The sequence below is a fragment of the Zonotrichia leucophrys genome, chromosome 3 (assembly GCF_028769735.1).
Source record: "Zonotrichia leucophrys gambelii isolate GWCS_2022_RI chromosome 3, RI_Zleu_2.0, whole genome shotgun sequence".
NCBI classification, from domain to species: domain Eukaryota; kingdom Metazoa; phylum Chordata; class Aves; order Passeriformes; family Passerellidae; genus Zonotrichia; species Zonotrichia leucophrys.
In genome coordinates, this window is record NC_088172.1 from 37,444,596 (window position 1) to 37,471,864 (window position 27,269).

The 27,269-nt window shown below is 43.6% G+C and overlaps 1 protein-coding gene across 1 annotated transcript in view; it reads right to left on the reverse strand.

The window, feature by feature from the left end:
* Positions 1 to 5,764: 5,764 nt before the first annotated feature.
* Positions 5,765 to 27,269, reverse strand: part of SCML4 (Scm polycomb group protein like 4) — a 65,003-nt gene continuing 43,498 nt past the window's right edge. Inside the window, exons 6-9 of the mRNA XM_064706886.1 lie at positions 19,220 to 19,492; positions 11,016 to 11,161; positions 6,533 to 6,708; positions 5,765 to 6,306 (exon numbers count right to left, since the gene is read on the reverse strand). Of these exons, the coding sequence (XP_064562956.1) occupies positions 6,583 to 6,708; positions 11,016 to 11,161; positions 19,220 to 19,492 (545 nt within the window). The 3' untranslated portion in view covers positions 5,765 to 6,306; positions 6,533 to 6,582. The remainder of the gene's footprint in view (positions 6,307 to 6,532; positions 6,709 to 11,015; positions 11,162 to 19,219; positions 19,493 to 27,269) is intronic.

The window sequence follows — 27,269 nt, forward strand, 5'->3', positions numbered from 1 at the left end:
TTCCCATTTTTAAAAGCCCCTCCTTCCTAGATGCTCTATCCTTCCATTATTTCACTCACTTCACAGCCTCTCTATGCAGCCAGGCAAGCCTCTCTGAGCAACCCACAGACACACATTCTCCCCAAACACTGCTTTTTGGCAGCTGCCCATGGAGCAAGACTCTGTAGTCAGAGATGGAGTCTCTTCTGAAGCTCTTTGAGCTATTCCTGTCCGATTATGGCGCTACCAAGAGACTTGACCATTTGAAGTATGATGAAGTGTGGTGGATGCTGAAGGAGCCAAAAGTTGTGGGTCACTGAGACTCATTTTGAAAAGTTTTATTTTTAAATTCCACCTCAGCCTTCGCCTCAGGAACATGTGGAAATCTCCCAGTACAGTCATGTTTGAGTCAGTGCAAGTTTCTGCCTAGTGGCACAGCTGAAATCCTCGGGGCATGGTCTTTAGTTTGCTCCAAAGTGGAAAACCCAAACCACCTTCCATGAAACTCATAGCTAAAATGCAAAGCTAACAGGAGAAGGTGTTGGGGTCAGGTAGAGGTGCAGCTGGAAGAACTCTGTTCCAGCGAGCTAGCAGCTCTCCTGGGAGCAGGGGAGAGGGGGCTGGCCAGCAGCGGTCTCTGCTCTTTGTAAGAGAGCATGGAATAGCTTGTTAGGCTCTGGTTACTATGGGATATGGCTGAAGCTTGACCTGCTTTGTGAGCCAAGCCCCAGTCTTATGAATTCAATAGAAAAACTTTTGCAGACCTCAGTGGGACCTGGGTTTGGCCTAACATGCTTTATTTAGAGTCTTGAGTGAGGGAAACATTTTTCTTTAGATTACAGTTGAAGGATTCTTGGGTTTCAGCTTAAGTCTTATGGTGGCAGGGTATTGCACACTCATATTTCTTTCTTTTTCTTTAATAAATCACTTTTCTCCTGTACTTAGCCTCTGACCAAAACCTGTCTGCTTGAACTGCAGTAAACCTGGCTGGTCAATGACATCTTTGCTGAAAGCAATCTGCTCCAACCACACCATGCACGCACTGGCTGACCCCCAGGCTGCCACATCCCCCCCAGCCCCGACCCCTCTTGCTCCAGGTACCTGGTGGGGAGCAGAGGCTTTGGGAACGAAGGGAGACAGAGACTGTAAATACATCTTTCTGTAGCTGCACTTCTGAGGCACAGGGATTTGCTGGAGCTGGGGCCAGAATGAGTGAGCTGTGCTCGAGTCTATCGGATTTGTGAAGTACAGATGTGATAATTCCGCTGCAACCACAAAAGAATTTACAACAGGAAGTGTTGCAGCTGTTGCTTATTAGCATTAGTACAAATTATGTGAAGCAAATTGTTAGCAGTCATGTTTCCATGATATTTAACTCATGGCAGTGAATAAAAGTGATTCTTTCTCAAGGAAAATTTTAGATTTCCAAGGGAATCGAATTCCAATTGTCCATGAAGGAAGCATGGATTGGAGAACAGCATGCAACTTCTCCAAGGCATCAGAGGCAGTGTGTGCAGCTACATGCTTGCCTTCTCTGGTAAAGGTGTGTGAATTTAGGACCAAATTCTTGGTGAAAGTAGGAAAATCCCTATGGCTCCATATGACCCTGTTGCCTGTGGCAAGGTGCGTGGGTGTCATGTTTTAACTTTACCTCAGCCAAAAATCAAGACATTCTGCCCCATAGTGGAGCTGCTGAGTAAAGTTCTGCCCACAGAAGTGCCTGGAAAGGGAAGGAGGCTCTTGCTGACCTGCTGTATCCCTGAATTTTTACCTTCAATGTGCTTGTTATGACTTTCTTCCCTAGCAACCCCAAGCCTGCTCATGTGGAAGCAGCCTGTGCCAGCAGAGCAGTTCCCTAACACAAGCTCAAGAAGGTGGATTTGGAGACAAAATCCACACTGCAACAGACTGAATGTGCAATGACTGAAGGTGCAGACTGAAACATTGGGGTGTAACCTGCATATATCTGACAGGAAAATCCCCCAGACCAAATCCCTGGGCATGACCCCTCTCTCCAGCCAAGCCAGTTTCAAACCAGGGGAGCAGCTGATTTTGGTCCTTCCATGCCTGCTGTCTTGCTGGATCAGCCAGCAGCTGGCAGTCCTTTCAGTCCTTTCTGGCACCTCCCCTGTCTCCCTCCTTGCTGCTTTGGGAAGAAGTGAGAAACTGGCTCTGTGGAAGGAGGCTGTAGGTCGGAGAGGGGAAGGACCTGAAAAGCATTTAATTTTAATTAAGAAGAAGGGGGCATTTAATTCTTGCCTCCCTTTCTGGTGCAGAGGGAGGATCAGTTGTATCCAGGCAGATGTCTGACCATGGAGATGCTCCTCTGTGGGGTGAGCTGAAGGGTCATTCACAGGCTGCTTGAAGGACCTGGGGGATCTCCCTCTTGGTGTCTTTCTTTCAGACAGAAGCTATTCAAATGAAAAGAGTAGGCAGGCAAATAAAGAAGGCACTAACTAATTAACTGAGAGTTTTGAGTATGTTTTGGGGCAGTGAGAGCTGACAGACTCCTCCCTGATATTGCTCAGCCCCCAAACAATGCAGCCAGTGATGGGGGGGTGCTGCATCCATGGGCAGGAATGAGCCATGGGGTGGCTGTGCCAGAGTGAGAGGAATGGCCACCCAGGGCTGCTGCAGCCAGGACCAGGCTTCAGAGGAGGAGGGTGTGTGCTCCTGCTGCTGATCCAACAGCGGCATTCTTTCCACACAAAAACTTTACCAGCCATTTTCTTGTTGTTTTGCTAATTATTGCTGGTTTTGCTAATAATGTTCCATTTAATCTCTCACAGCCATCCGTTCTTTACAAAGGCATGAAGTGTAACTCATGAAGACTGCTGACAAGCTATAGAAATCCAGCCATCAGTTTAAGGCCAATAACAGCCCAGAGTGATGCTTTACATGCCCGTCCCAAGGGTGCCTGCCTGCATGAATCACGCTGAGCAAAGCTGCTGACGCTGCAAAGGCTGCTGCTCTCCTCTGCCTGCCAAGCAAGGCAGTGGGCTCAGAGAGGTGGAGGCATTCCCAGAGGCATTTCTTGAAATGCAATTAGGTCTGGCTGGGAGGGAGGCATTTGCTAGTGCGGGAGAAGAGGCAGGTGGATGGGAAGCAGCGAGGCTGGCCAGTTCTGGCAGCTGGGTCTGAGCTGGACAGCCATGAGAGATCCAAGAAGATGGTGTGCCAGCGAGCACTGGCTCTGTGCTCCCAATACCCTGTGACCACCGCTCAAGCACGGGAGGAATGGTCCCCAAGTCCTTGGACTTCAACTGCTTGCTTTTTTAAGGAAAAAAATAAAGTGAAAGCTCACAAAGAATTGAAACTGCCTGGAGCAACCAAAGTGCCTTTTGATCCAAATACAAGTGCTTAGAAGAAGAAAAGAGGCACATGTGTTGCTTTTAAAGGTATCACACATCCACCCACCTGTTGGGAACAGTTAAAAAATACAACTGGCTGGCTACAGTCTGAAGGGAGAGCTGTGAAAGGAATAGCAAGCAAAGTAAGTTCTACAGGCAAAGCTTAAAGCAGCAGCCAGTGGAGAAGAAGCTGACATGCATACTCTGGTTCTTTAGTGCCTGTTCTGAGGAGACAGCCTGACCCCCCCAGCACAGCAGAGCTGCTTAATTACCTTCTCTGACAAGATTTGAAAGACAAAAATTAGGTACAATTTCTATATTACAGCGATTGCAATAATGTTTGTCTCCTAATTGCCTCTCAAGTGAAATAAAACAAAACAACACCATGCAATGAGGAAATTTTGTCATAAGCATTACTTGCATGTAAAAGGACTCCACTAACTGCCTCCCCTGTGAAAAACAGAACGTTAAATATCATGGCCTGGACGGTCCTTGATGTATCTACAAGTGTGATAGCAAATGAGATGGCACCACTGACTGTGTGTGTCAGGTGCCTACATGAAAACCATCTCAACATGTTAAATCACGTGCATGAACATCATTTCCACCACGGAGTCTCTTCACACTGTGTTGGTATGATCAGCCCCCTGAGCTGTAACATCCAGAGTCGGGGCAGGGAGTGGAGGGAAGGGGTGAGACTCAGAACAGGGGTGAGACACAGAACAGAATCAGAAGGCTTCTTGCTGAGGAAAGTCTAGCTGTGGGTTGTGGTTTTCCCCCCTCACTCTCAGAACAAAATGTGAAGCTACAGATCCTCCAGGAAAACACAATCAAATGCAAAAATATTCTTGGAACAAAAATGTTCTACTTCCAAAATGTCAAAATGATGTTTTGACACTACTGAAAGCTGTAGTTTCAGTTAAATAGAATTTAATGTTAGAAAGTGACATGCTTTTATGAAGAGTTTTGATTTTGACAAAGTGGGATTTTCCAGCATTGAAGCCATCTGATAAAGTCTAACCAGCTCTGATTACTGATACATTACAGCAAGGTGGGGTTTTAAGTGAAAGAATTAAAATCCCATTTTGAGAAATGGAGAGAGGTTATCTAAGTTTGTAATTATGAGGGGAAAATAAGTTTGTTTGAGGACTTTCTGAAGGAGATGTTACTAATACAGCAAGATTTTTACATGTTTTGGGAATGTAAGAGTGAAAAATGATCTGTACAGGTTTGCTGTTGATGGAATGTCACCTCTGCCTCAGACAGCTCACCAAAGAGATTTCCATTCTTTATACCACAGACACAAAATGATGTAGATGGGGGCTGTATTACAAGCATTGGCACGTTTAGGGTTCCCTATATTACGTCACTCAATGACATATATGACTTTTCATTTAACACAGTTCCTCAGCTCTTTCTATTTAGGGTATTTCAGCATGCAGAGAGGATTTGCTGAAAGCTGGTCAGTCCTGTAGAGATTCAATCCTGCAAATTTATGACAAGTTTTTGAATTAGGAGACCAGTCCCCAGGAGTTTAGTGAAAGTCTTGTAGGATTTGGTTTCTCCTATTTTTAAGGATGTCCAGGAGCAGGTCTTTGAACGGGTATCTTTTTGTAGGAGTTCTACTCTAGCAACATGCATCAAGTTGAATTTTATTCCATGAGGTATTTTTGGTAACATTCTTTTCTACATAAACAGGGTCAAACAATCTTGCATACCATCAGGACCCTGTTTCTCAGTAAAGTTGAGCTAACAAGCTCTAAAATCACCTGTATGACTTACAAACACTTGCTACCTCTCCTGTCATGCACTAAGGGTTTGTATGGATGTGTCCCTTCATAGTCATCCTTTGTGGATGAAAGCAAGGACGTACTCATTCCACAGATTCATACACATTTCTCAGCCTGAGACCTGTTTTGTCCCCCTCAGTTACATGGAGTGTGAATAAGCACCTTTCAGATTTGTGTAAGAGGCAGAAGTGAATTTTTAACTCACTTGGGACAGAAAGTCCAACACATCTGTCTGTGTACTGAAAGCCACAGCCCAGTCAGGAACCAACCCTACGGCATTTGTCCTGGGCCTGTGCAAAGTGCACAGCAGGAAGAATCACACCTGGCTTCCTTGTTTTTTGAAGATGCAAACAAAAACAAGCGCAGGAATTCAGATTTCTCCGGGAGTGGCACAGAGTGTGCGGCAGACAGGCGGCTCGGGGAGCGGAGCTGACAGATGTGAGTGCCAGACACCGTGGGAGCCATCCATACATCCATCCACCCATCCATCCATCCATCCATCCATCCATCCATCCATCCATCCACCCATCCATCCACCCATCCATCCATCCATCCATCCATCCATCCATCCATCCATCCATCCATCCATCCATCCATCCATCCATCCATCCTACCCCCCACCCTCTGCGAGACGGGACACATCCTGCCACAAACGCTCCCTGCGTTGAGGCTCCTCTTGAATGGATTATCTGCAAACGGCGGCAGGAGCATCCCGCTGGGAGCCCGCGATTCCTGGGCGGTGTTTACGGACGGGCTCGATAGGAGTCAAGGCGGTCGAAGCCCATCAGACTCAGAGCACCGCAGCATCAGAGCTCAAGCCTGCTAGGGCTGCTCCCTCTAGCGGGATAAAGTTCTTCGGCTGGGGAAAAAGCCTTCCCCTCCCTCTTTCTAAAATTATTTCTTCTTCTTTTTTCTCCCCCCCTTTTCTTTGTTCTTGTTCCTTTTTAAGTGAATAGTTCAAGTTTTGCGGATAGTGCAAGACACGGGGCAGTTTCCATCGGACAAAAGGTGACCAAAGGCTGCACTTTTCCAGCCCTTTTTAGGGTAGAGCATGGAGAGTGGAGCTGGTGCCCAGGCAAGGCAGGTCAGCGATTACTCCTCAGAGGCGGCAAGCGAGGGACTCTTGGTTTGTCTTCCAGCAGTCCTATGCATATGCTGCAGCTGTGTTTGGTTTTGATTTCCCACTTCTGGTTACAAAAATAGGACTTACTATAATCATAATAATATTAATGATACAAAATAATTATTGTAATTATATACTTTTTGGCAAATTATTAACACAAAGCAGCCCAAAAAGATCCCATTGGATTAAAAAAAGGTGACAATGCACAAATGTTAAAAAAGACAAAGTCTTTGATAAAAAAGAAGGAAAAGCAATCTGCAAATGAATGCATTTCTGTAAGGCAACGTTACCTTTAGTCTTCCATCTAGATTTAGCTCAGATTCTGTTGTTCAAGAAATTATTAGAACTTAGCTTGCTTGAGCTTATCAATGTGGTAACAGAGTTTCAGTGCTGGTCCCAATTTCAGCCCCAGGTATTTCATGATCATGTCGCTTTTCAGCAGTAACAAAGCGTTGCCATCAATTTCCTGGTTTCAAAGAGAGGAAGAGAATCAAAATGTGTTAACCCCCATTTAAGTGCTGTGTCCTTACACATTAAACAAGGTGAATTAAAAACAGTGTGTCATTTAGGGCAGAGCTACCTGAAATGTCATGCATTTTGAAATTTCATTAAAAAAATTGAAATCTGAGATGTGATAGGAGAAAGCCATGAAGGAAGGTTTAATTAAATGTTACTTTTTATTCTTCAAGAAACTATAAGATTAGTTTAGGTTTTCAATTTATTTTGCAATTAAAAGTAGAATTTTTCAAAATCAGTGCTGCTCTAAGTGCAATTCTGAGAAAAGCCAGTCAGCCTTGAGAGAAAGGTATGAATGATGGAGACAGCGAAGGATGTAATCATATTAAACTGCTAAGAGAACACCTCTGGATCTCAGTTTCAGTTTTGTCCCCAGCTATTTGTGGGTTTCACATATGCCCAGTACACTTATACCCAGTGTTGCAAGTATATGGTATACGTGCATGTGCACATATATATATATGTGTTTTTTTCTCAGATTCAAGACAGTAATAACTTGCTTATTTAATTGCATTTATTATTAAATTTGCTAGATTTTAATTTAACCCTCATGTAAATGGAGGAAATTGCCACCAAGCTCAGCTGTTTATCTCAGAACTGTTGGCTTGAAAACCTTTTGAAATCATGAAGTACTACTGCAAAAGAAGCCTGAATCCAACGTAAAACAGACTCTCCTTTACTATGGGCTGTAGACCCATGGTTTCAGCTCTTCTGTTCTTCCTTGGACCCAAAGCCTGTCTGGTTTTTCCTGACTCTATCAGTGGATCTGCCAAAAAATACTGCCTATTCCCACAGCTTCCAGCACATTTACACACTTGGAATGTCAGAGCTAAAACATCACAAGTGCTGTGTGTGTGTGCATAGACATACACAGATACACACACACCAACGCTGTCTACACTGTGTTCTAAGGTTTTGATGGCCAGATCTTTCCACTGTGATCCATTGCCTACTTATTAAGCAATGCTATGGATCCTAATTTGCCCTGATCATTATTATTCCATTCACTAGGTGATTTATCTGATGAGCAGTTAAGGTCACTTTCTGATTAACTCAATCAATTAATGCTCCTCATTTTGCAACCCCCACTCTATCCATAATAGAAATTCTCTCCACCTCCCCGCTCTCCTTGCCATTATTTTAAGGAAGCTAATGTAAAGTGAGAATAAGTGTTACATATAATTACTATTTGCATAAGAAATAAAATAAGAACTCCTTTAACTGTGGTGCCATAGGGTAAAAACACTGTCAAGGGTCAGGTGTGGAGGCAGCTGCTTCTAAATGTTGAGTTCAGCATTTTATTATTTCCATTATTATTACTGTGTAGGGGTCAAGATTAAACTCCATGACAATAGTATGCCAGAGGGAGCATTCATATCCAATTAAATAGCCCATATTAGCCATTTCCCTGTGCAGGTTCTTGGCTTGACTTCTTTACAGTATTACTGTGTCAGCCCTTTTAAAAATAATTTTAAGAAAGAAGAGTTTGATAACGTGGTTCCCACATGTACATTAGCACCAGCAGATTTTGAACCAGGTCTGGAACTGGAAACATCCAGTGCAATCAGGGCTGCCTTTCCCCTCCTCCATTTCCCTCCCCCTATCTTTCTGCCGAGTCTTTCCTGCTGATGGAGTCTCCATGGGATCTCACACGGTGCCGCTGCAAGGTCCCTGGCCAGGGCTGGGGCTCCCTTCCGTGAGCCCAAGAGCTCCATCAGTGATGAGCTTGGCTGTCCTTGGCACACAGCCCTGCTCACAGAGCAGGGAACAGCTGATGGGAGGTGCAGGAAATTTCTCAGTCTTTAGTGGACACTCTCAGGAGCTACCTGTGACAGAGCTCCTCAGGTGTCTTGGCAAGAAGCAAAGCTTCTGCTCCTGGTGGGAAGTGCAGACAGAGCCAGGACATCCTGCAGCACCTTTTGGGGCAGTGAAGGATGTGGGCTGCAGGCTGGAAGAGCTGGCTCTGAGGACTGAGGTTGACACCCAAATGGCCTGGTAGAGCAGTAGGGAAGCACACTGCCCATGTTCAGGATACATCCTCCAGCTGTTTTCTTCCTGCTGGTCCCAGCAGCCTCTCTCTCCCAGCTCAGATGAGCTGACTGCCAAAGCAACTATCTCGGGCAATACTGTCAATGACAGTGAGTGCTTCTAAGTAAATTATGCACCTGCTCCATGGAAAGATTGAACATACAGGAAGATATGGCTGAGGTTAATGGACTAATCACTTGTCTCTCACCCCTGGGGTCTTTGTGCTAATCCAGATGAGGTTTGAAGGCTGAAAAATTGCAGGGATATATATAACTCAAAGGTGTAATTGAATTGAGTTGTGTGGCAATCATACCCAGGTTCTCACACCTATGGCATATTTTACAAGGAAACCAATGATAAGTAGAGCCCATGGGTGCTAGGTGTGCAACAAAGGATGACAGGGACAGTCTTTAGTGGCAATTTAGCTTGATCTCTTTGGTCGCAGAGCAGCTGCAGTATCATGGCATTCTCCAGTGCAGCTGGCCCATGACTGCCTGGAGCGTTCCCAGGCCCTGCTGCTACATAAAAGCTCACTTTGCTACAAATGGGAACTCGACAAAATTAGTGCTTTTGCACTCTCCATATTTACAATAAAAACTTTAAAAGTTGGGGGTTTTCCCTTTGGGATGTACCTGTATGCCTCAGACCATCTAAATTCTCACTCTCTTGCATGAAGATTTTCTCTTGATGCACAGCCCCTTCTGATATTGTCAGAAACTCATTTTATAGCAAGTTCCTTCAAATCTGAAGGTGGCTTGTTTATCTGCCTGGTTGCCCACATGACCAACATAGGCCATGCTTTCATTATCAGCTTATAAGGCAGAAGGCAGGAAAAGCAGGCCAGCACCTAACCTGTACCTGCACATTTGGCCCTACACCGCTGTGCATGCTGCTGTTCTCATCCCACAGACCTGCCTACAGAATGGCAGATGGCCCCAATACCTTCCTAGGGTGAGCAGACACCAGGACCTCTGGTCACCTTCATTTCCAGCTGCCCCTCAGCCACCTCCTCTCCTGTATCTGGAAGCCCTGGAGGCAGAGTGTAGCTGGAAGTGCATTTACCTCCCTCAGCTCTCACCCCTCATCTCTCATCTGCAGCTCCACAGCCTCACTTGTCTCTGCTGGCACAGGGTCAAGGAAGGATCAAGCCCTCTTGTTGTCTCTGCAGCACTGGGGGTGCTGGTCAGCACTAAAGGCTGGGGAGCAATTCTCATTCAGACCTAGGTCCAGGCACTTACATGAAAACTTATGACCCCCAGCCAAACACAAACAAGTCACTTCTAGGGTAAAATCCATTTTTCATAGCCAGACTGAATTGATTAAGGAGAGATGGGGAAGGCAAAAAATGCTAATAGATATATCGGTGTCAAGTCCATATACAGCAGCAGAACAAGAAACTCCAGATCAGACAAGTCTCCCCTTTACAAATTAAGGATAATAAAATTTCCATCACTGGAGGTTATCCTCACAAAAGCAACTATCATATCCTCTAGAGAGTCAGCAGGTATGTTAAATTTGGTTATGTAGTTACATAATACTGAGGGGGAAAAGATTAAAATATTGGCTGTTTTGGGTTTCTCCTGCTAAATATCTAGAGACACATAAAAAATGCTCTTCAGAGAAGAATCATATATATCCTGGGAAAAAAATTGTCATTGAAACGAGGCTTTTTTGTGCCAATCTGACAATGAAAAATGAGCACCAGATCCTCAGTGCTTTCTCTAAGACTTGGCATAGAAACAATTTATGCTGGAGTAGCTGGGAATAAACAGTGAGCATTTTCTAAAGACACTGTTATGGTTTCCCCATTGAAGTATAAATGAATAGAGTAGCATAATATAGCACAAAATATGGAATGGAATAGAGTGGAATGGAGTGGAGTGGAATGGAATGGAATGGAATGGAATGGAATGGAATGGAATAGAATAGAATAGAATAGAATAGAATAGAATAGAATAGAATAGAATAGAATAGAATAGAATAGAATAGAACTGTTTCAGTTCGAAGGGACCTACAATGATCTAGCCCATCCCAGTGTTTAACACCATCTCAAGGAATAAGTGAAATTTCTTCAGCCCAAACCCTCCAGAGGTGCTGAACTCCTGGCCAGGCCCTGCATTCAACCTGGTTGAGGAAGCCCAAGGCAGCTGAGGGGCTGTGTGTGACATGTGCTGGCTCTCCCTTGTGACTTAAATTACCTAGAGGTGGTAAGGGTAGCCTTCTACATACGTGTTTTCTGAAGAGCTCCACGTGAGGGCCTAAAGCTTGAGGGTCTGCATCCTTCACAAACCACACCACATCCTCCACCGTCCAGGTCAAAGGATTCTTGCTTGATGGCCGAGCTGCATCTTGTCGGTCAGGTGAAGGACTTGAGGCTACGGTACAAAAAGCCCACAACAGTGCATTACAATGGCATGCAGAGGTTTCCTCAGTTTGGGATTGTGAGTGTGCAGGGCTTTGGCAGCCTCACTGCAGCCCTGGACATTGGCTCTCTGAGTGCAAGTACTGGCCTGAGATGGTGGCATAGGGGAAAAAGGGGCCTTGCAGGAGTTTCCAATCTGATTGCTTATTGGAGGACATGATCCCAGCTGGTGAATTGTGTTAAAAAACATGAAACCCTTAGATCCCTGCTGGAGAAGGAAAAATGTGCCAGCTGCCAGGCTCTTAAACCAAGCTGCCCCTGCTGTCTGATCTGCAGCAGCAGGGATCTTGGCCCAAGAAGACACTACACTCACACCTGGAGAGAAAAGTTCTTCAGCACTAAACAAAGGAGTTTGCCATTGAATGTGAAGGCTAGAGGATAAAATCAGGATTTAGCAAACAGGGTTTTTAATTTGCATTCAGATATTCATACTTCTTTTAGAGCTTAGCCGAAGGTTTCAGTCCGTATCGTCCTAATCTTAGACTCTCACAGAGCTGATGGTCCCCAGTGAATGCCAATTTGGGAAGTTACTAAAACATGTGAGGATGAACATTGCACATGTGACTTTTTAATGGTATAACCCCTCCATGATTTAAGGCAACTTCAGCTTGCTGTAGCTTTAAATCAAGTGAATAAAGGCACATTGGCATGAAAGTGCATTTATGTTTTTATTCTTAGTCTCTGCAGAATTATAAATCTCAATCTCCACCTGAATATAATTTGTACCCCCTCTTATCCTGCTTCTTACAACAAGAACTATATTATGCTAGGCTATAGGAAAACTGTTTCCATTTGTTTATATCCACACCAAGCAAACTTTGCATTAGCAGGCAGCAGCACACAGATGCATTAATGTTACTTGCTCACATCTGCTCATCTCTTTCTGTCAAAGCCCAGTTTTTAATGAGAGAAGTGCAAATGGAAAGCAAGTACACTCTGCAGAATACCAGAAATCACACAGAAGACTGTGTGTAGGGGGAGATCACAGACACCTAAACTAGAGCCTGGAAATGCCCCAAGTAGCCAGGAGGCAATCCCAACTGCTGAGGAGAGAAGGGATGAGCTCTCCAGAGAAACACTGAGCTTACAAAGACAGATGAGATGCGTGAGAATCTCCATGCATGACTCAGTCCTAACGCATGTGGGTAAATGTGAGTTTGGGACTTGTGTAGATTGTCATTCCATTGACTTCAATAGAGCTCTGGTGATTTATATTAGCTGAGACTCTGTCCATATACACTCAATAATGAGTTTATGTGCATATTTGTCCTTTTTCCCTTGCCACCATGCTCATCCTACAGTGTAATGTAACGAGGTATATTTGCAGTTACTCAGAATGAACTCCAGAAAGCAGCAGTGCTATGAATGTGCAAATCTGGTCGATGGTTTTCATAATGAGATGAGATGTAAATATAATGATAATTGCACTCTCATTTGCTAAGTCACTGTTCTGGATACAAAGGACAAGAAACAGTCGCAGGTCCTTTTAATTAGACAGCAAGGACCAGTGTTTGCATGGACTCAGGCGACCCTGGGCTCTTCTCACAGAATAAATGCAATACACAACGGTACAGACACCATCTGGAGCCTTCGGCATGAAACAATGAAGACAGAGAGTGCAAAACAACGAACAGGGTAGTCTTGGCCAACCCCTGGATCATCAGTAACAATGAGGAATTCCGTCAGGGACAAGTGGGAGAACTGGGACTTGTCTTGGAGGCACAGGGGTATTTCTCCCCTCCATGGTCAGTCGATGGTTTGGATGAGAGCTGATGTGTGGAGGCATTGGGCGCTCCATCACCTCAAACCTAAGGACAGGAAAAAGACCAGGCTTTTGCAAATTAGTCAGAAAATAGGGGGAGGAGAGAAAGGTTTGGCTGTGAAAAAAAGACTGCAGAAGTTTCTCTGCTACTGCCACAACGTGGTCAGGGTAAATGTGTCACTATTGAGGAGAGAATTTTTTTCCCTTTAATTTGTATAAATGTAAGGAAAGCCCAGAGGACTTAGCCTGGGATTTACACCAGGAACAGAAAGGGCAGCCTGCAGCCCACTGACTCCTGCCTGCAACCCGCCCAGGAAAGGGCAAAGGGGAGCAGAGAGCCCCAAGTGCTGCTGGGAGCCTTCACAGGTATTGGAAGTATCTGTAATAAAAGGAAGGGGGATGAGAAGAAAAGGTTGAAATGACAGGGGGAATCTATTCACTCCTTTGCAATCTAGCAATCAATAGCATAAATGTGATTTCTGAAAGACAAATATATAAATGACCTTTCTAAAGAGACTGCATGACTAGAACTCTTCAAGACCCTAGCAGGTGAAGATAACCCTTTCAAATCCATGCCTGAGGGATAGTATAATATCATAATATACAAACAACCATTATGTGTCAATACTAATTCTTAAAATACTTTATGTACCTACCTAGTATCAAGTTTTGGATTCTTTACTGCTTTTTCATGAATTAAGGTGTGTTAATTTACTTGTGTGAAAGGAGCTACCTTTAAATGTTATTAATAAAACTGAGATACCCCCAGTTTACAGCAAAATGTCAGGTTCTAGCTGATGAGTCTGGAAACAATCTGTTTTTCCATATATTTTATAATTTATTTTGCTGATTAATTTATTTGGCTTTTTAATTTTGTAGTTTACCCATCTGAATGTAATTTCTCAATTTACAAATGAAAATAGATCATTTCATGTCTACACAAAGGCATGGGGTGTCTTTCAATAGCATCACTTTGGTGAAAGATTATACGAAGCACAAAAGTGTTTGATGGCGGCAGGGCAAGTGCTATACATTCTTTTCATATCTGAAGGTATTCACACTTTAACCTAAGAATTAGATAAATGAGGAAGTCTCATGTCTCCTGGGTATCCTATGCCATCCTGTCATCAGAATTAATCAAGATGATAATGAATACTCAGATTACAAAGAGATGGGAGTGCTTGCGACCAATAATTATTTTTAGAGATCATAATCTAGGTCAAATCCAATTTCCTGTTTTTGACAGGTGGCAAAAATTTGTCAAATTAATGGAATGAGATATGGAAATTTAGGTAATCAGAGGGAAGCACTTTCCCCTCCTGCCTCAAATGATATTGGGGAAGGACAGTGAAGAGGTTCCTCTGCAGGGGAACATCTCCAGGCATCCCAGTCAAGACCATTGCCCACACAGAAACAGCTGGAACTACTAGGTCAGTGGCAAAAGTTGAGAGAAGCTGGGAGAAAGAGGTGGCCTAGCTCAGTCTGAGTTTTCACCCCACACTTTTCTCTGCAACTCATCTCTAACCTCTGGACCCTCCTGAGAAGGAGAATGGAGACAGAGCCAACAGCCAAATGGCTGCAGAGGCATGACAAGGAAATAAAATGCTAAAATGGAGTTAAACCTGCAAAAGAAGGAAAGACAAATAACAGACTCCCTAAATATGTTCTTGGCAAACAAACAGAGCCCAGAGGGAATACAGTCATTGATAGATAAGAGTGGAAAGGGAGTGACAGATGAACTTTAATATTGCTGCAGGCCTAAATGATTTCTTTGCCTCAGGGGAAGGGGGTGGGAATGAAATTTTAAAAGGTTCTCTCTGATTGCACTGGAGCAGATAATAAGGAGTAGCAGATCTACTGAAACTAAGCAGAAGTAGCAGACCCTCAAAGGTACAGAGAAATGGGAATTATTTTAAAAAACAAACCACCCTCCACTACAAACAAGGAAAGGAGGAAGGCTTTAAGATACTTTTCTAAAAATCTAGGGAACACCAAGCAGGAGAAGAGATGCATCAGACAAGCAGGGGACTGGGAGAACACAACTACAGGCTGTTTGGGGCAGGGCAGGGTGTTGACAAGCCCCGATCAGCAGAGAGCTCTGCAAAGAAGACCAGGCTCAGCACACCTGCTTGCACTGGCCAGCGCTGGCAGGACCTGTCGGGCACCACCTGCCTGGTGCCCTCTGCCTTGCAAGGTGTCCCAGCAAGTCCCTGTCCCACGGGGTGGCAGCCGCTCCCGCGGGCAGCACTGTGCGGGGATGCTGCATCGCCAGGAGCAGCCAGTGTCCACCTGCACGAGACATGGATATCAAATATTTATCCAGGCTTTTCTTGCTTTGCCTCCCTTTTGTAGGTGAAACAAAAAGGCAGCCCGCTGGAAGCACTGAAACTTTCAGACTGAAATGTCCTCAAAAATTAGCAAGCAGGCTGTATTTGCTGAATACAGTGCTGAGGCTCACAATGCCATCAGCAGCTCCTCTGCCTTGGGGCAGTGATGGATCTGCCCCCAATGAGCTGCTTGCAGCATTATTCTGGAAAAAGAGAAATTTCAACTCCCATGCCCCCAATGTTTTCAGGAAATATGTGTACTAATAAGCAGGACTGCCACTTTCACAAAGACCCTCAGGTGAAAATAATTAACTGCTAATACTGGATAATAAAATCTCCATAAAAATAACAAGCTACAGGGTGAGGTTAAGGTTATTATATTGTGGTTGAATACACAATTCTTCATACTTGGGATAAAGGCTTTGTCTGTTATGTAAGCAAGCTTGGAAAGGTTTATGATGTCCTTGACCATTCCTTCCCTAATTTAAAAGCCTCAATTTGGCAAATGATGACAGGAAAGTGCATGTTTATCTGTTTGCAGCCCCAACTGGCTTTCTGAAATGAGATTTTTTTTACATCTTTTTTTTTCAGAATTTTTTAGCATAATCAAGGAGAATTAGGCATCAAGCTTCCGATCGCATTAATGAGAGCTTTGAGGTTTAATCTCATCCATTCTGCTTGAAAGACATGTTCTGCTATGCACTGAGATATGTTTTATGATTATGGCTTTTTCCATGATATTTGCCCACCATGATAAATAAGGCAAGCTATTTTTCAAAACTATCCATAAATAAACAGGATTGGTTTGAGGTTTCAGAGATAAATTCTTCCTCTTTTTAATGAGCCCATCTCTGCCTCAGAAGTATACAAACTGAAGAGGATAAGAACAGAGACTGACATGCTCCACTTACTCATTTTTCCTTACTTATGATTCAGCAACATATAAATTATGCCTAGAAAGAAGAAAAACACATGCATGGATTGTTAGGGACCTTGGCAGCAAACCCTGTATGGGTTTGCATGTAGGCAAACCCTACCCCCTACCTCTACTCTATCACCCATGGTAGACCCTAATCTATAATGGGTGATATCAGGACTAATAAATGCCTAAAAATTAGGAAAACCCCAACAACATAAATGAATCCAAAACCATTTTAATGATGGTCACTGCATGCATTTCTGTTTTAGGAAGCCTTTAGCGTTGAGCTGGCCAAATGACCCAGAGACCTCAGAGGAACTAGGCTTTGCAAGTGTCAAATGATTGTCAGTAATAAAAATTACTAAGCTGTTTTGGGATGAGTTCTGTTAACCCCAGGTAGTATATATAGCAGTTTCAAGTCACTTGTGACTGCTTCAGAGGCACTCATGTCATGGATGCCTGGTTCAAAACCAATCTCTCCCTCTTTGCTCCTCAAAGTGCTTTTAGTGGTTTTAAGCCAGAGAAATACAGGAACCTGTAAAGCCTATTGCATGACCACTCGATGACTTTTTTGTTGATCTAGTTCTGGAAAAAAAACATGAGCCCTTTGTCAGCCTTCTATTTTGTAAAGACTGCAGATTTTGTGGGAAGTCATGAAAAGAGGGATGGAGGTGTCTCCTGAATTTTAGCTTCCTGCTCGGCACTACGTGGAGGTTTCACAAAACATTGGCCAAGACTGGGAAACAGTGACATTCAAAGTCTAAAACAAAAAGGGAAAGCAATGGCGCAGAACAAGCTTAAGAAGCTCTGATTTTAAGCTTCAGTCCCTTGAACATAGTTTCTGTCCCCTGGTACCAAGGGTTTTCTCCACACAACACATTCTTAGGCACAGAAGTTCTGTGTATTCTGAAAATTCACAAAGTATTCAGTAAGTCACCAAGTGATCCAGAGGAAAAAAATCTGTGGAGGGTTACTATGTATGAATCTACCACGTCTGGCTGAGGTGGTCAATCTTTGTGCCACAAATTACTGAAGGCAGAGAGGGATGCGCCACCATCTCTGCATTTGTCGCTTTCCTTGGGGCACGCTGCTGTTTCCTGCTGCAGACAAGATGTGTGGCTAGACAAACCTTTGCTCTGAACTGCCCTGGCTCTTCATTTGTGCTACAAAGAGACAATGACTGATCCCAGAATGATCAAGATTTTTAAGGCAAATAATTATCAACATTGTTAAATCTTGGCTCCTCACAGCTGCCAACTATAAAGCTTGGTGAAAGGGTCCCAGTTCTGTTAGGAGGCTCTAAGGAAGTGGTGGGAGAGGGGTAAATGAATCCCCTGCAAAGTGAGTCTCTTGTTTTCCCAACACCTGATTATGCCACTCTGAGAGGCACTGAACAAGAGCTGAAAGAAAATGGCTTTTCATTTCCTTTGCTTTGTAACTAAGGCCAACAGTTCCCACCTAGTAACAAACTTTTACAAACTGTTTGCAGAGTATTTCTGTACTATCCACTTTGCTTTGATTAAAGTTGACTCTGTAAGTAAAGAATGAGATAATTATGAGAACCAAACACTTATCTGTGGTCTCTATAATAGGCTAACACAGGGCTAAACCAGGGAAGCAAGTGTGTGAAAACAATAGCAAAGTCAGTGATAGTTTTGGGTGGGTATTGAATATCTAAGAAGGCAAACTTAGATAAACAAATAAACACAGGGGGAAATACTTGTAATACCTATTTCAGAAGAATGATGTTCTAAAATATTAAATAGTGAAAGTTCAGGAACAAGAAATAATACAGATGTTGGGGAGGTGAGGAATGTGAAAGAATTAAGTAAAGATTAAGCAAAGGATACTAGAAAGAGGCTCTGGAATGGCTTCCAAGCAAGAATATGCAGAATCAATGGAAGCTTCCAAGGGAAATGCAAGGGCAAAAAGACAGTGTATTGAGATAATGGTAGACAAAGGGGCTAGGGGAAGCAGTAATCTTCTGCAAATACATCAAGATTTTAAAAAAATAGTACTAGAGTGGCAGTAGATTCCATTAATAAATGAGGAAGGGAAAAAAATTAATGACTTTAAAATGGCTGAGACATTCAACTCCTTTGTTAGATCTGTCATCAGAATGAAAAATGCATACATGAAGTTTGAATAATTAGTAAGGGGTGAAGACACTGTTGGCGCCACTACTGATAAAGACCTGAGAATTTGGAAAATGCAAACAAAGTTAACTGAAGTTCAGTGAAATAGCTAACCCATCTGATGAACTTGGGTAATTTCAAGATGAAAAAAAAATGTGGCCACCAGGAACTGTAGTAGAGTAGAGCAACTGCCCCAGCAAATGGTAAGTGAACAAAAATACTAAGAAAGGGAAGAAGAATCATCAAATGCAGTGGTTTCCATAGTATTTCTTGAATTTGCAGATAAACTTCTTGGGACTTTGCTTCCTGAAGAATAAAAGAGCCTTAAGCCATGAGCTGAATGATTTTTAAAAACATATGTTGTGTTGAGGAGTCTTTTTCAAGCAAAATCTGGCTTCGTACGTAATTAAAGGGGCAGGATGGGCAGAGAGCTAGGAAGCAAAACCTCTGGGTAAATGCTTTGAGGTAGGCACTAATATTTGGGTTTGCTCTGCATCACCTCCTGTACACAGCTGGTGTCACACAAATAACAGGAACCTGCCTGTAGGCAGTATAAATTTTTGGGAGCATTGCCTTATATATTTATGTCTTTAATGCTGATAATAACAGGTGTGATTGCCACACAGTTATATGTAATGCATATGTTTACATAACAACAGCATTAGAAAACTTCCACCTTTTTATTTAACGGGGAACAGACTGATTTTGTGTTTACACAGGTAATTATTTCCCCTTCTAGATGGAAGCAGGAGTGGTCTGGATGGATTCCATCACAGAACCACCTTATCAATTTTCTTGGGAATTTGGGAATGAGTTAAGACTGCAGAGCACAGCAGCACACATTGCTAAATGGAGGGTGGTACATTACCACTTCTTTGGTGGTTTCCTTCAAGATAAGCCCCATTCCTGGTCGGGCTGGAGGTCTGGTGCCGCAGCCCAGTAGCTGAGGAGCCCCCTGCAGCCATGTGGGCAGGACGATGGGTGCAGGAGGAAGAGGAGCCTCCAGCAGGGTGTCCGTCTGCAGGACTCTGGCGCACGGTGTACAGGGAGCCCGCGGAGCCCAGGGCGGTGTCGGCAGGATCCGCACTGAACTGCTTCCTGCTTGGAGCATCGGCCAGGCAGTCCTCAGGTATGACCGTCTCTGCTCAGGAAGACCAGACATAAAAACAGAAACTTTTTTAATTCAACCCTTGAAAAAAAAAAAATTAGCCAAAATTCCCATTTTTTTGGCACAAAGTGTAACTCCATTATCAGCTTTCTGTACAGACAGCTGGCCCCAGGAGAGATCCTTGCTGGGAATTAATAAACAATGAAGGGAAACACAACCATTCAAAGTCATTAGAGTCAAAAGAGTGAAACCATGGCTTGATATGAGTCATCTGTACCTGCCCACAATATTATTTTCTGTAAAATCCTGGGCCACTTATCCCAGGTCCAATTGGACTCATGGTGCTCCTCAAATACACCAAGACCAGAGGATTGAAAGGAAGGAGACAGGGGAAGACAACAGGACAGGCAGTTTGTTAGGTTCAAAATGCCTGGCAGCCAGTAGGAAGGAGTGAAGGTAATAAAGCAAAGCATTCTGGCTGCAATTACCAAAATTAATCAGAAGCATCCTCAGCTGCAGACATCCATCAGGCCCAGTATCCCACAAGGATACAAGCTTGATGACTGATGAGCACACCCAAGGTTTTTCATGGACAGTTCTGTGTTATGTGTGAGTCACTTGGACCTGACTCAGGTTCAAACGGGCCAACATCACAGACAACAGCAAACCACTGCTATGATGGTTCCTGTCCTCTCCATTGCAATTTTCACACTATGTAGGAGCTAAATACCTTGCTTTTCAGATTCCTGGCAATTAACCAAATTTTGCACTTCAAGACCTATTTTGGAGACTTGCACTCCCCTATGCTTGTCTAACACACAGGCATGAGGCAGGTCTAGCTCCAGGTTTTGCAGCACACAGGCATTTTTTGCCATTTCCCCTCTAGATTTAGGCTTAGGTTTGTCACTGACACTTCCATGCCTGTGTCACTGACTTCCTCCTGCAGTTTCCTCACATCTATATCTTTCCTATTTGCCTTTTTTTTGTCTTCACAAAACATGGCCACAGGTCTTCCTCCTCCTTTTCCCCACTACCATTCTCCCTACAAACCAGCCCTCCTGTCCCCCAGCCCCAGTATCACTGCTGGAATACAAGCAGAGCCTTTGGAAACCTCTATGAGATCCCAAACTTCACAGAGCCCTGCTGGTAACGTGCACTTTAGAGATTCCCACTGGCTGTTAACATCTGGCAGGCAGGGAGCCCCTAGATTAGGGAAGTGTCTTCCATTGCCCCATGATATTTTTCTGAGCAGTTGAAAAGGCCACTTTCCTCATCATGAGCACTCTCCCTCCAGAGACACCTGAGGGGGTGAAATTTCCCCCATGGTGTCGCACATCAGCTCCCTGGCTGAGCAATACTCTCCTCCTGGTGTGTTATGCAGCCTTATTGAGTAACAAGAAGAATTTGCTGTAATTTATGCCATAAGACACAAACTCCATTGCTAATAGATGTTGAGGGTCTATATAACAGAGTATTCCTTTTAATTTACATTTTCACTCTTTTCCTTAAGAAAAACAAACCAACATTACTTGGCTGCTGTGTGTAGTAGTTGATGGTAAATGAACATGATTTATCTCAACAATTCAAATACTCAGGAGTTGTGCCATGATACTATCTTGGCTTGTGTGTCAGGCCACAGCACAGGTTTTTGTTACATTGTTCTATTTTATTGCTTCTTTTAAAGTTTTGTCCCATTCAGGGCCAAGGCTGGACTCACCATAAGGCAAACATCAAATTTGAAGGAAAACTGCAAATGTGAAATTTCCTCGCTTTTGGGCATTTGCCTTTGCGACTGCAAGTAACTTTCCTCTAGCAAGGCTTTTTTCCCTTGGATGATTTGGATTCTTACAGCATGCATTCAGGTGTCCTGCTGCTTTCTGCCAGGAATTTCTGAGCTTGATTCCCATACAAATACACATAGGGTGTAATCCAACTGAATTCAAGGGAGTTCAGATAACATAATACATAAGAGAAATGGGAATCAGACACTCTGAACCTTTCCCCCTAACCTCCAACAGATGCCAAAATTATATAGTGATTGAGCTAAATACCTTGCTTTTCAAACTCCTCCCAATAAACCAAGGAAAATCCAATCAAGCCTCCTCATTCAAAGGAATTTAATTACTGTGTAGAACACTTGCAATAAAAGCCTCTTATGCATAAAGAAGATGGCTCTTTCTGCTGCATCCTGCCTGCACTGCATGGAATAATTATGCCTCTTGTGAATCATTACCTCTTTATTCCAGGAAAAGAATGCTCTTTTAATATGATTACAATATGAAGAAGACATAGACTATCAAAACAACAAACAGCACATTAAAAGAGCCCTGCTAAATAAACAGCATATAGCTTTTATTGCCATGGATGTAAATTACTCCAAAATTTTTGAGCAGACACCAGGGATTTTTTGATGGATGTCAGACTGTCTCAACAGCCTGTGTAAATAAGACATGTGCAGATATCACCTCCCTGTGGAAGGGAGAACACCCGTGAATTGTGTACAAGACTACAGCAAGGAGCCAATCTCTGTCAGATCTCTTCCTAACTTTTATTGATCTAGATCAATTTATTCCACATCTCTGCTTTGGGCTCCAGAGTGGGAATGATGATGCCTATTGCCATGGAACAAGCCAGAGCCTCCATTCATTACTGTATGAAACATCCCACAGTGGAAGGTGCTCTGGGAATTTGAAAAGTTGTTTAATGTCTTCATGGGACCAAGGGGAGCAGGGGTCATCTCAAGTGGCCCATTGCCCAAAAACCAAAAAACCCTGTGGAAGCTTTTGTGTTCCTATTTTTCCAGCTCTCTGTTAGTTTGCACCACAGAGAAGCTGCATGACTTGAGGTTCCACTGATGATGTGTATAAAAAAAATCATGCATTTTGTAAGCTCCCAGAAAGCTTTGTAAAGTGTATAGCCATCACAGCTTCTAATCCCACTTTGGCCAATTAGGGAAAAAATCCACTTTTTTTGAGACAATAGAAGAAAATATAAATTTCTATTGGGATAGAAAATGCAACAGTTCATAAATCTGTAGCTTAGCTCTTCTGCATTCTGACTCACTTTTCATATTTTATTTTTTAGGTAGTCACTCCCACATATTAGTGAGAAACTAGTACACAATGCTTTAAAGCAGGGTTTATGAGAAAGCTGCTTTGAGCTTTTGCTCTGATCACAGCAGTCTCTGTTACAACTGCTCAGTACCCTGAGATGCTTAAGACATTTTGGCAGTTTTCCTTTCCAGGAATGGTCCGCAGGCAGCTGGATTGAAAAGCCCAAGGCTGTTACATCCAGCTCACCTTAAAATGCAACAAAAGAGAGAAAAAAGCAACAGTTACCTTCCCAATTAAATAAACGTGCATTTCTTTAGCTGAGCTTCTTAAAAGTAGCAGTCTGTAAGATTCCTAGCCAAATTCCTGAAGATGTGTGAGCTGAGAGTTAAAAGAGCCTGAGAATGTGCAGTTAACATCCCATCTCTGCTGCAAACCTCTGGAGTGACTTTAGTCAGGTTATCTGTCATCTCTGGACCTCAGTTGTCCATTAGGATGAAGGAAAACACTTGTTTTGTCTCTCACTTCCGTAAGATGTTGCGTTCTTTGCCCCAGCAGTACTCATTTGCCTCTGTGGAGTGCCACATGGATGCATGCTGCATGTGTGACTGCAGAGCACAAACACTGGGCCTTTGGTAGCATCTGGGAATAGAGACACTCCAGAAAGACAAAAGAATTGACTCTCATTCTACATGAGGAAAGCAAATGAAATTCAATTTCAAGTCAAGCAGGAAATGAAGAATAGTATATACCCAGGAAAGATGATCTCTAGCTGACCTTTTCCTGAGCAGATCTAATCTCTTACTTTTTCTTCTACGTCTTAAAAAAAGCCCAAACTTAGTTTGTTAGAATCTCTCCCACAGGCAAAATCTCTTTGTGCACTCCAGAGACACTCTATTCTGCCTTCTCTGCTCCCAGGCCAAACATGTCTTGCACCACTTTCCTCCCCTGCTGCTGCTCCCACATCACTGCTCGTGTTACATCTTTCTCTCCCTTTACCTCTCTCAGCCTCCATTCCCCTATACCCCCCCCACCATGCTTCTCCCTCTGTTCTTCCCTGTCACCCCCTCCTACCTCTCTTCTGCCAAATTACCACTATCTTGACCTTGTTCTAACACTGCTTTCCTGCACCTACATCACCCTTTTCCCACTTTGCCAGTTATTTCCCTATCTCTCTTTTCTACTTTCCCTCCTCCCACACATATGATTTTCATAGCCATTTTCTCCCCTGGTTGTTCCCCTTCCACCCATCTCATACTCTCATTGATCCAGATTTCCCTTTCCTGGTACTCCCATGCCTTTTGCTGGGTTCATCCCCAGATTGCTGCTTGGATAGCAGAGCCCAAGGTCAGGGCAGTGAGGTGGGACCAGAGTCCCTTTCCCAGCTAACAGGCCATATGTTGAGGCCATGAAGTGGCTGCATCTGGGTGAAGGCTGCCTGGGGCACTGCTGGGAACCCACACTCCCTGCTCTGAGCCTGCTGGACACTGATCCCCAAGCCAGGGAGCTTCCCTTTTACACACCAGTAGCTTCCCAGGACAGCTGCCCTTCCTTCCAGGACAATACTTTAATGTCATTTCATAACCTTTTACTTTACCACCTGCAATGCTCCATCATTTGTATTTTCTTTAATTAAATTTCCCATTAACTTCTTTTCCTCACAGTCAATACAGATTTATTTCTGTCTTTCTTTTCTCTGCCCCCACTATTCCTTTTTTGTGTCGTCTCCTATTCCTCATATCATTTAGTGATGGGCTTTGCCCTCTGACCCTTCCCTGTACCTTTTAAAGTGCTACCATATATTGTCTATAATGGGCTGACCAGATGTGAACTCCATATTTTAAGCAGCATGATATCATAGCTTCCTCAGACCTCTCCTTTCTCATAGCCAGGGACAGCCTTTTTTCATCTCCCAGTCATTTTGAGAGGAGCCAGCCACAGTGTCAAAATCCTATCGAGAGGCTCCTTCTTTGTATGGTTTTATCTTTGCCTGTATTTTATAGTTCCTGAGCCCGGCTCCTGCTCCCTGCTCAAGGATGGCATTTGCCCTACTGGGGAGGTGGGAGGGGTGAGGGAGGACTGGGGGAAGGGGGGAGGGCACAGGTTTGAGCAGCAGCTTAGAAACCCTGCATCTCAGCCTTCGTGAAAGGGAAAATACAAGTGGGGAAACACAAAAAGCAAATGCTGAAATGCAGGAGGAAATACTTCAGATGAGTTTAACCATCAGTTAGATCTAGTGTAAGCCAGACAGGGAGAGAGCAGAAAGGTATAAACAGTATTTGAGATTGTGAAAGATATGCCTTGGCTCTGAACTGCTATCCTCTGTTTTAAACATCAACTCTTAAAAGATTTTAAAAAAGAATTTTTTCTGCTCCTTCCAAACAGCCTCACACATTTCAGACCAGTCAGGAATGTACCACGGCCCTTATCTTCCCTGCAGTTTGAGCCTGCATGCATCTATCTAAAGATAAGAGTCTCCTGTGATAGATTAAGACTTTCCAGCTCTGGCTGCTGTGATTTACTCTGGGATTACAGCACCAGCCCATTCCTTTTAGCTCCGTTGCCCATCCAGACATGCAGCACAATGAAAATATGATGTCACCCTTACCAGATGTTTCTGTACCGTGTCAGCACCACTCTCTGGTGCATGCATCTGCCCCTGCACAGTTGGGCAAGGACCAGCCCTTTTCCACACCAACCCGTGGCTGGACAAGGAAAAGATTACAGCAGTGACATCTGGTTTGTGGCAGCAAAGCCGAGCCGCTGGCTGCCTGCCGGGGTGGAGTGGCACGGAGACATCCCCAGGGAGCCACAGCATCCCTGAGGCTGCTGCAGAGAGGCAGGGAGGGAGCAGGCAGCCCAGGGCACCCGCCAGCAGCGGGCCAGGGCTGTCACGCCTGCGGTTTTCAGTCTATGGGAGAACATTTGCATGGGTTATAGGAACACGCAGTTGCATCCACAGGGGAAAAAAAAGGGGGGTTGGTAGTCAGTCAGAACAGGAAAATGTAAATATGCCTCATTCACTTGTGAATGCAGATATTATGAACACTGAAACTATGGTCACACTATGGAGATAAAACCTGAAATGAATTCTCCAGGGTTTAGTCTGAGGCTTTACTGCACCATGTATCATCTAGCTGTGTCCTAGCTGCTAAAAAATATTTTGCAGTAACTGAAATGCTGAGTCCCCAAGGAGATGCTGCCAGTCAGTTAACATCAAGAATCTAAATTTTTTTAGAGAATTTTCCAAAATCCAGTGTTGTCCTGATTAGGTCTTCAGCATAAGCAATTTTTTTTTCATTATTTAAACAATTTCCCTTGAGTGTTTGCAGCCCAGACAACAGCCACATTGTGCTTAATGCAGTAGAACTAGGGAATGAAACCAGCTGGGAACAGATCAACATGGTTTTATTGTCCAAACTGAATAAAAAGGTAGAGTAAATTCAAATGCTAGCTGCTGACAAATATATTAGATTTAATAATAAAAGGTGCTCGTGTGAATAAATAACCCATTGAGGAATTTTTTCCATTTTCAAAGTGCTTGGGAGGATTGAGTAAATGCATTTTGTTACAATAGAGAGATTTCAGTCCTATGTTACAGCACAGGCAAATTGTTTAGGCACACGCACGAGTGCAGGCAAAGGGATTTCAATGACACAGGGATCTAGGCTGTAGTAAAAGTCTTCCTTTGGTCTCTTCCACCTGATTTCAGACCTGCTCCTCCTCTCTCTTCCCTCCTCCCTTGCCTTTATGTTATACCAAAGTGTACATCATGAAAAGAAGATTTATCAGGGCTGTATAGTTTTGTGTCTCAGCACAGCAATGGTTCTGCCATGGCAGAGGGAGGTGGGAGAGGCTGTGATCGATCTTTTCCCTTTCCAGCTTCTAGCAGTAGCTGGAGGGGTTTTTCTGTCAGGGTAGTTTATAATGCACTATGTATCCCTATAAATCAGCATTGATAGAAGTCACAAAAAAGCTGTATACAGAATAGACTAGATGAAAATGACTGTGTTATTTGAAAATTTCAAGGTATTATATACTGGGATTCTCTGCAGATGAAGTACTTAGTGCATTTCTGTTTTGCTACCACCACGATGAATGTCCCTTAATCATATTGCTTAGTACTGGCTTAAAATATTTACCGGTAATTTTTTTATTGTTTGAAAAACAAATAATCTGAGATACAAGAAGTGAGATGTCTACAGCAAAATGCAGTGACTGCAAAATAAGTTTTGTTTGCTCATTAATAAATATAATATTCTCATCCAGAAATTGGGTAGAATAGTACATATAAAGCATGAGCGTGTGCACATGTTTATATGCAGGTATAAGAGCTTTTATAAAGTATTTTCTTCATTTCTCCCTGCCCAGTGCTGCTGCTCTGCTGAACTTTCCAATATTTCTTTTGCCATATAACATATATGAGCCCTAAAGTCTTAGTTCCCCTTCACAAAATCTTTCTTCTCCTGTCTTCTTTGCTTCTGCTTCTGACATCTCTGGCTGACCTCAATCCCAGCAGCTAGGAACTCGCCAATTCCCCTTTGCTGAGCATTTTTATCCCCTCCTCTTTCCATGCTCCAACAGAGCCAGCTTCCCCCCCATCACTGTCTGTGCCATGTTGCTGGGGAGCTGGGCTTACCTTGGGTCTCCATCCTAGGGGGATGGTGTCCCCCACCCTAGGACTCATCCCCAACCTCACTGCATTTTCCTGAAATCCAGCCTCTCTGATGAAGACCATCAGGCCACTGCCACCTTTTTGT